This window comes from Portunus trituberculatus, chromosome 2 (genome assembly GCF_017591435.1).
Source record: "Portunus trituberculatus isolate SZX2019 chromosome 2, ASM1759143v1, whole genome shotgun sequence".
NCBI classification, from domain to species: Eukaryota; Metazoa; Arthropoda; class Malacostraca; order Decapoda; family Portunidae; genus Portunus; species Portunus trituberculatus.
In genome coordinates this window covers 9,821,303-9,831,302 of record NC_059256.1, presented here as the reverse complement: position 1 = coordinate 9,831,302, position 10,000 = coordinate 9,821,303, and the positions used below count along the sequence as shown (strand labels likewise).

The 10,000-nt window shown below is 41.9% G+C and overlaps 1 protein-coding gene across 1 annotated transcript; it reads right to left on the bottom strand.

Annotated features, from left to right (window-relative positions):
• Window positions 1–4,736: 4,736 nt before the first annotated feature.
• LOC123505222 lies at window positions 4,737–8,931 on the bottom strand. The gene is made up of 3 exons (XM_045256408.1): window positions 8,095–8,931; window positions 6,940–7,314; window positions 4,737–6,600 (listed from the first exon to the last, which is right to left on the bottom strand). Exons 2-3 carry the CDS (start codon window positions 7,099–7,101, stop codon window positions 4,966–4,968), a joined length of 1,797 nt encoding a protein of 598 aa, XP_045112343.1. The 5' UTR covers window positions 7,102–7,314; window positions 8,095–8,931; the 3' UTR covers window positions 4,737–4,965.
• Window positions 8,932–10,000: the final 1,069 nt, after the last annotated feature.

Genomic DNA, 10,000 nt, shown 5'->3' with positions numbered 1-10,000 from the left:
AGAAGAAGAAGAAGAAGAAGAAGAAGAAGAAGAAGAAGAAGAAGAAGAAGAAGAAGAAGAAGAAGAAGAAGAAGAAGAAGAAGAAGAAGAAGAAGAAGAAGAAGAAGAAGAAGAAGAAGAAGAAGAAGAAGAAGAAGAAGAAGAAGAAGAAGAAGAAATGGAGGAAGAGGATTGCTAGGATGAAGAAGAACAAGAATAACAACAATAATGATAACCACAAGAAGAGGAGGAGGAGGAGGAGGAGGAGGAGGAGGAGGAAAATAGTTTAGTACATAGCTTGACCAGACACACACACACACACACACACACACACACACACACACACACACACACACACACACAATCACTCATTTCCTCTCTCTCTCTCTCTCTCTCTCTCTCCTCTCACAATCACTTCCTTTCCTCCTCCTCCTCCTCCTCCTCCGTCCAGCCGTCGCCACCTCCTCCTCCTCCTCCTGGCGACACACAAACAGGCGCCAGGATATTTGTGTACGTGTATTAGGATATCCTGTGTGTGTGTGTGTGTGTGTGTGTGTGTGTGTGATATAATTTTGTAATGTTTATGAAGTTATTTTGGTTCTCCTCCTCCTCCTCCTCTTCTTCTTCTTCTTCGTCTTCTTTTTTCATCTTCTTATTCTTCCTTCTCCTTCCTCTTCCTCCTCCTCCTCCTTTTTCTTTAATCGCATAGTCAATATATGGAATGGTCTGCCATCAAATGTTGTCAACTCAGGTACTATCGAAACGTTCAAAGTTCGCCTCGATAAATACTTTGAATGTAATCCCCGGTTGTCGCTATTCATTTCCGAATAATTTGCGCTTTTTCTTTTATCTCCCGGGCCTCTGATCGTGAATTAAATTGCCCGTTAGTTTAAATTACTCTCACCCTCCATACATGACACAGATAGCCCGGAGTGAACGGTCACTACTTTTACTCTCGATCTGTGAAGGGCTGTGGATAGTCAAGAGCCCTGACAGTAGGTGACCATCATCGGGATTTAAGGTACCAGGGTCACCGCTGCAGGGGTAACCATACAGTGTGCGGCGCCCTTTAAAGGGAAGTGCACTTTACAGTGGTTGTACGGAGCTGGGGCCTGATTGACTGCTGCCTCTTGAAAGCGCCAGGCAAGGCTGCCGCACCACCTTTTGACTCCACACTGTGTTTACATACATACTACACTACACTGCATACACGCACAGATAGCCCAGAGTGAACGGTCACTACTACTACTCTCGACCTGTGACGGGCTGTGTTTGAGAGGGCCTTGTCAACCATTGATCATCATCGGGAACTAAGTACCAGGGATCAATGTTGCAAGGGGCTATCAGCGTAAGGAGTCCCTACAGGGAAAGTATGCTGTCTCACTGGATTGAACGGAGCTGGGGCCTCATTGACTGCTGCCTCCCTAGAAAGCGCCAGGCAAGGCTGCCGCACCACCCATTCCACATACACACTGTGCATCCACGTACACAATGCACACACCACATGACATTCACCAAGCGTTAACACTTTCCCCACACACACACACACATTTCCTTTTCACTCTCTACTAAAATTCCATGTGATTTTTTAATATCACATGGTTTCGCCTTTTTTTCCTGCCAGTCTCGGCTGGAGGGAGGGGCGGGTGGGAGGAGCCTTCTGCTTTGCTGTCCTGTCTCTGCCACTGGTAGTTAGTAGATAGTCTCCACAAACAGCCTAGTAAGGACCTAAGGGTCTGTTGCTGTTTGTCTTCCTTTGTATTCCTTTGTATTCCTCCTCCTCCTCCTCCTCCTCCTCCTTGCCTCTTCTTTTTCCTTCTTCTCTTCCTTCTCCTATTTTTCTTTCTCCTCCTATTCTTCCTTCTCCTTCCTCCTTCCTTCTTCTCCTCCTCCTCTTCCTCCTCCTCCTCCTCCTCCTCCTCCTCCTCCTCCTCCTCCTCTTCTTCATCTATCTTCTCATTTTTTTCTTTATTCCTTTTCAACTTCCTTTTATCATCCCACTCTCTCTCTCTCTCTCTCTCTCTCTCTCTCTCTCTCTCTCTCTCTCTCTCTCACAGCTGTCTCTCCGCCCCAATTTCGGGCGTACCAATCACCCCTTTGACGTCACGCCCACACGTGCGCGCCCACACACACTCACGCCCTCCTCCTCCTCCTCCTCCTCCTCCTCCTCCTCCTCCTCTTCTTCTACTACTGGGTATGTCCATCACTATGCCAGTTATGCTCTCTCTCTCTCTCTCTCTCTCTCTCTCTCTCTCTCTCTCTCTCTCTCTCTCTCTCTCTCTTCTTTCTTATTATTTTTTCTCGTTTTCTTTTGAGAGAGAGAGAGAGAGAGAGAGAGAGAGAGAGAGAGAGAGAGAGAGAGAGAGAGAGAGAGAGAGAGAGAGAGAGAGAGAGCCTTGACATAGATATAGTTTACTCCTTGTCTCCTTGAAGTTTAATGAATAAAAATCCTCTCTCTCTCTCTCTCTCTCTCTCTCTCTCTCAAAAGGATAATGACAAGATTGGAAAAAGAGATAGTGAATTAGGTTAGGTTAGGTTAGGAAGAGGAGGAGGAGGAGGAGGAGGAGGAGGAGGAGGAGGAGGAGGAGGAGGAGGAGGAGGAGGAGGAGGAGGAGGAGGCGATAGTAACAAAATATATAAATAGACGAATAGATAAACTAGTAAAATAAATAGAAAGAAGAGAGGAGGAGGAGGAGGAGAAGGAGGAAGAGGAGGAGAAGGAAGAGGAGGAGGAGGAGGAGGAAGAGGAGGAGGAGGAGGAGGAGGAGGAGAAAATCACGTGTAGGGAAGATGACGTTACTATGAAGGAAGGTGTTGCTGGGAGGAGGAGGAGGAGGAGGAGGAGGAGGAGGAGGATGACATATATGAGGAGGAGGAGGAGGTGATGACATATATAAACAAGGTAATAAATTGACTCGCAAGAAGAAGAAGAAGAAGAAGAAGAAGAAGAAGAAGAAGAAGAAGAAGAAGAAAAAACAACAACAACAACAACAAGTTCAAATTTTGTACTTATAAAACTTGAAATCAATAGAAAATAAAAACTCTCTCTCTCTCTCTCTCTCTCTCTCTCTCTCTCTCTCATGGTTACTGCTCCGTTCACCTCTGACCTTATCCCCCCCCTTAAGTGACCTCCCCTCCCCCTCTCTGTGCCAACACACACACACACACACACACACACACACACACACACACACACACAGAATCTCCTCTTTGTGACGTCATTGGCTGTCTAGTTACGTGTGTCATGGAGGAGGAGGAGAAGGAGGAGGAGGAGGAGGAGGAGGAGGAGGAGGAGGAGGAGGAGGAGGAGGAGGAGGAGGAAGACCATGATGAGGAGGAGGAATGAAGAACAAGATGAAGGATATTAAGATGAAGTAGTAGTAGTAGTAGTAGTAGTAGTAGTAGTAGTAGGAGGAGGAGGAGGAGGAGGAGGAGGAGGAGGAGGAGGAGGAGGAGGAAACAACAACAACAACAACAACAAGATGGCGCCAGTTCATATTACTGTTTAATCACACACACACACACACACACACACACATAAATTAACAAAAAAAAAAAAAAAAATACAAGAAAAGCTAAAGAAATTAAGAACATAAATAATAAAAAACAGACACATTTATTCTCTCTCTCTCTCTCTGTGTCTCTTTCTCCAATCAAAACAAAGAGCACGTGGTAATCTCTCCCTTATAAGGACACACATCCTCTCCCTCTGACTTCCGCATCCATACTGAGGTCACTTGAGATGAGCTCCAATCGGCACATCTTTTGAAAGTTTCGCGTTCATAACTGCAATATTTTTTTATTATATAGTTTTTTTTTCTTCTCTTGTTCTAAAATAATGGTTATAATAGTAAATAAAATATGATTGAATAAAAAGATAGCCATTGAGATTATTAAATGGTGTAATTTCAATATAAACAATATACTTTTTTGAAAATTATTATATACTATACAAAATTATAATGCAACGCTTCATGATACACTAAACGTAAAATATATACATTAATTATCTAACAAACTTCTCTAACTTCATTCCTTCTTCCTCTTCTTCCTCTCTCCTTTCCCTCCTTCTCCTTATTCTCTGTTCCTCTTCGCTAACTTCCTCCCTTCCTTCTTCTTCTCCTTTTCTATTCCTTTCAATAACTTCCTTCATTCCTTCCTTTCTCTTCCTCTCTTCCTTTTCCCGCTTTCTTCCTGTCTGTTCCTTTCACTTCCTTCCTTCCTTTTCTCTTTCTCTCTTCCTTTTCCTCCTCCTTCCTTCCTCTTCTCTTCCTCCCTTTCCTCTCCTCCTCCTCCTTATTCTCTATTCCTCTCTCTAACTTCTTCCATTCCTTCCTCTCTTCCTTATTCTCTAACTTCCTCCATTCCTTCCTCCTCTCTTCCTCTCTTCCCTTTCCTCCTCCTCCTCCTCCTCCTTTGGTTCACTCACAACAATACAAAACTTCAACTAAACAAAATATTATACAGAAAATGAATTAACTGACAAACTTCAAATACACTACAAAATATACATTAATAATAATAATAATACATCTTTTTTTAAACACTAATAAACTTCTATACTGGTTAAGCATTTATATATTTGCGTATCACTAAGGCAGGCTGTGTATCAATCTTCACTACTAAAAGCCTATTGTGTTTGCCAGCCTACCTATCTAAGCCTAGTGATTTATTTATTTATTTATTTATTTATTTACGTCTTTCTCATGTTTAGTTTTCTATTTTTTTTTAAATCTTTTCTTATCATTTTTAACTAATTATTCTTTCTTTTTTTTTTCTTCTATTCTTTTCTTATTATCTAATCTCATATCTATTTCTCCATATTTATTGCATTCTTCTCCATTAGCCTATCTTATTTCTATCTCCTTTTTATCATTTATTCCATTATTTGACACAGCCTATCTCATCTCTCCCTTTCTCTATATCTATTTATTACATTCTTCTCCATAGCCTGTCTTATACTTACTTTCCTTCCTCCATATTTCTTTAAACAACGTGTAAATCATAATTATTCCTTTTCACCCAGTCATTTAGCCTTTTCACTTCCTCCTCCGTCACATCCCACACATCTAAATGGCCAATGAACTTCAAAAGAGGGCATTTATCACACAGCATCTCCACAGCGGCCATTGTCAGCACGCAATTAGGCTGGTTATATAAATTTGTCTTATATTGACACTCCGCTGTGAAGAATGTGAGGGAGGGAAGGAAGGGAGCAATAACATTAACTAAGGAATCATTTAGTTCGTCTACCATGTAATTTCTATCATCAGTCAGGGTCAAAGTGAGGTTTTTGAGGTTAGGGGTCCCAGACATGAGGGTTTTCAGGGCATTAAACTCAATAAAACTGGAGCGAATGAGGGTAAAAGATGTCAGACTTGGCAGACGAACAGGGGCTAGGATTGATATTTCATTGGTACAGCTGTCTAAGCCCATTTGAAACGTGGAATGGCGAATTGTAAGGGTTTCCAAAGGTATTCTCCCCTTGCTCAACGCCTGGAGTAATGGCCAAGCTACCTGGAACTCTAAATTAATGTCTAAATGGCGCAGATTTTTGTAGCGGCGTGCTGAAAGGTAGAAATCTGGGAGGGTGAGGCTGAGGGAGGTGGCTGACGGGAAGGCATTCAGCACGGCAACTGTAACATTTTCACTCATAATAACCTCAATAGTCGTTAATTTCGGTACGATTTGGGTCAAGTACTGCATGTCAGGCACGGGGCGTCTATTGTACGTGTCTATGTCGCTTAAATGCTTCAGGGAGAGGCTGGAAGGGGCGTTTCTCTCCTGCCGAAGCTGTGAGAGGGAGACCAACATCGGAGCGCCAGTGATCGATTCCAGCCCGCGTAAATGACAAAGCGCGCGTGTGACATGCATTGCCAGCCCTCCATCCTCATCATCTAAGCGTGGCAGTATTAGTTTTTTCAGCTTAGGACACCCCCCAGGCTTTGTACCGCTGAAATCCCCAGGGGCACGGTCATATAGAGCCCCTAGGGAGGAAACCAGAGCCTTTTCCTGCTTCGCAAACTCTGGGTCCTCCTTCACATAATTCATAGCAAAGGTGGCCTCGCAGTTACAAGCAAGTTCGAGGCGTTTTAGTGACCTGCAGTGACCTCCTATGAGCTTGATAGCCTCACCAGTGACTAAATGAGGCCAGATGAGTGTGGAGAGACTAGCTAATCTGCTCACGTTCTCTCCTAAGACAACTAGCATCATGTTTTCGAGTCTAGCTGTGGTTAGACTCCCCGTGGCTTTAGGATCGCGGTTATTGAGCCTACAAGTTGACAGCCACTTCAGGACCTGGTGCTGTATGGGCGTCAGGTCAAGAGTAGCTACGTGTGAGCCTAGCAGGGTGTCTAGTGTGTGGCTGAGGGCGCGGTGAAGACGCTGAACCCTCATTTCAAACCCCACATCATGTTTCTTCCCCCTCCGTGGTCTTGTCAGCGCTTCCGTCACTTCTAAAAGGACTTGGTGCAGTAAGGACTCCCGGGTATCCTTGGGGACCCCCTCGCCTAGGTATTGCTGTATGCGTGTCACTTGCAAGGCGGTGTGTGCGGTGGTGAGGACGCTACTGTCACCACCACCGCTGCTGGGGGTGGTGTGTGGTTTGTTTGGTGACCGTGGCTGTGAAGGAATGGGGCGGGTTAGCGGGTGGAGGGTGGAGCGAAATGTGGATGAATGTGTTAGTTAGATAAGGATAGATAGATAGATAGATGAATGGGTGGAATGGTAAATATAGATAGATAAATAGGTAAGTAGATAGATTAATAAATATTGTGAATGATAAATAGATAGAATGAATGGTGAATAGATGAAAATGATGGACACACACACAGATAGATAGATACAATAGATAAACACTGTAACAAACACACAAACACACAAGAAAAACAACAACAAAAACACGTAAAACAAATAAACAAGAAAACAACAACAACAACAACAACGAAAACAACAACATACCTTCAAACTGCATTTCTTCTTTCCTTTAAAGCTCTTCTTACCCACAATCCTCCTCACAATCGGGTCTCCTCCTACAATCTTCACGAAGGCGCTGGCGAGAAAGTTGGTAAGAGCAGATGTACTTAGTGTCTTCAGCTGCTGTATAGTTTTGAGAGGCGGCATAGCGAGAATCTGGTCTTTCAAGCGAGTCGAGGGATCTGATAGGCGTTTAGCACCGGGAGTCAGCTCGAGGCCCTTGATGTGGTGCTCTGTGACGTGTTTTCAAGGGAGTCGGGGGATCTGATAGGCGTTTAGCACCGGGAGTCACCTCGAGGCCCTTGAAGTGGTGCTCTGGGATTTATTTTCAAGGGAGTCGAGGGTTTTGATAGTGTTTTGCTGCGGGAGAGAGATTGAGTGAGGTTAGAGAAAAGAGGGAAAGAGGAGAAAATAGGAAAATAATGAAGAAAAAATTGTTAGCGAGGGTTCACAGAGAGAGAGAGAGAGAGAGAGAGGGGGGGAGAGGAGAGAGGTGGTAAGATGCAAAAATAAGGATAATTATGCCTAAATATAAACTTCAACCTTATTGATTGTTGTTGTGGGGAAGAAAATGCTATAATCATTTGCACACACACACACACACACAGAGAGAGAGAGAGAGAGAGAGAGAGAGAGAGAGAGAGTCATATATTTTCAGCCATACGAGAGAACACACACACACACACACACACACACACACACACACACACACACACACACACACCATTACAAAAAGTTATATAAATGAATAGACAAACAAATAGATATATACAATAAAAATGCAAGACTACCTTTCAAAATTATGATGTGGGAGGAATATAAGTGAGAGAGAGTGAGAGTGAGGGTGCGAGAGAGAGGAAGAGCCGGAAGCAACACTCTCCCCTCTCTGTCAACACAACACTGAGATTAGCTAGCGTCTCTCGTTGTCATGGTAACGGTGTGAGGGGTGTTTTGGTTATCTATTTTCTGAACTGGGCTACAAAATATTAACATTATTATTATCAGTATTTTTAGGAGTATAATCTATTTTTTTTTCTCTCTCTCTCTCTCTTTAATTTCAATAGGTTTGGCTAATGGAAGACAAAAGGAAAAAGAACAACAATAACAATAACACACACACACACACACACACACACTGACCCAGCATCTGCATGAAGGGAAGGGAAAAGGTCTCGGTCTGGGTTCAGCTGATGACGTCACACACTTTTTCTTACGTCATTCATCTCAACTTACAAATGACTATGAGAAAAGAGACACCTAGACTACAGAGCTTTGTATATTCTGACTCAATATACACTCTAACTAACACTGTGACTGGCTATACATTTTGAACAAGAGTAATGATAATGAAAACTTTAAAAAAACACAAACTGAAAATAAAAATATAGAGAACTGATACAAGAGGCAGCTAGGTTAAAGAAATCTGCATATTCTGACTATATACTCTAACACTGTGACTGGCGATTCTAAACAAGAGTAATAATAAACTAGACAAAAACAGCTGAAATGAACTGATATGAGATTGAATAACGGAAGAGGTAGCTAGATTAAAGAGCTTTGTAGATTCTGACTATATACTCTAACTAACACTGTGACTGCCTATTCTAAACAAGAGCAATAATAAACTAAAAAAATCAGCTGAAATGAACTGATATGAGATTGAATAACGGAAGAGGTAGCTAGATTAAAGAGCTTTGTATATTCTGACTGACTACATACTCTAACTAACACTGTGACTGCCGATTCTCAACAAGAGTAATAATAAACTAGACAAAAACAGCTGAAATGAACTGATATGAGATTGAATAACGTAAGAGGTAGCTAGATTAAAGAGCTTTGTATATTCTGACTGACTACATACTCTAACTAACACTGTGACTGCCTATTCTAAACAAGAGCAATAATAAACTAAAAAAAAACAGCTGAAATGAACTGATATGAGATTGAATAACGGAAGAGGTAGCTAAATTAAAAAGCTTTGTAGATTCTGACTATATACTCTAACTAACACTGTGACTGCCGATTCTAAACAAGAGTAATAATAACTACTAGACAAATACAAGCTGAAAAAAAAAAAGAAAATGGAACTGATATGAGAAACAATACAGGTTAAAGGCAGCTAGACTATTGAGTTTTGTATATTCTGACACAATATATACTTTTAACACCATGACTGGCAATACATGCGTGCTTTTGGGTCTGAGGGGTCTCCAAGCGCACTGGTTCGAATCCTGTCCACGGTCCGAGTGTAGGTTGGGCTTTCTCACTCAGGGCAGCGGTTTCCTAGCGGGTGGGGTTTGAGATAGGAGGTAGAAATAAATAAACAAAAAAAGTAGAAATGTAGAAAAATGTAGGCTGGAAAAATATATAGGCTGAAAAAATAAAATGAAATGAGAAAGAATGTTTGTACAGTTAACAGACAAGACTAACAGTTAAATAAAAAAAAAAAAAAAAAACAAGGAAATAAAAAAAACACTTCTACAAACTATTTAAAGCAAGTTTGTACCTGAAACGAAGAAATAGAATGAAATAATTTGATATGAACTAAACCAAATCACATCCGCATCTAACCTAACCTAAACTGAGCCAACAAAACACACGCACACACACACACATACAACCTTACATCCAAATACACCTCAAGTTAGCAGGACCCCAAATAAAACACAATCCTATCCAAACATAACCTAACTAAATCAAAACATCAAAATCTAAGCAAACCAACCAAAACACACACACACATTGGTGGCAGCGGTAGGATAAACACACACACACACACACACACACACACACACTTCTCACATCCAAACACACTCTACGTTAACTGGAACCCAAATAAAACTAAATTATTTAATCAAAACACCTCGAAACTTGATGAAACCAACTAAAACACACCTCGCACATCCAAACACACCCTAAGCTAACCAGAACCAAGAAAACACACAACGTAATGTCAAACACCTCAAAACATGACCAAACGAACTAAAACATCCACCCACACACACACACACTACCATTCAAACACACCCTAAGCTAACCAGAACTC

Excerpts from the sequence above, each read along its gene's own strand:
- LOC123505222 (XM_045256408.1), bottom strand. The coding sequence starts at position 7,101 with ATGCCGCCTCTCAAAACTATACAGCAGCTGAAGACACTAAGTACATCT. Across the intron at positions 6,601-6,939 it reads AGAAGAAATGCAGTTTGAAG|CCACGGTCACCAAACAAACC; the intron begins GTATGTTGTTGT and ends ATTCCTTCACAG.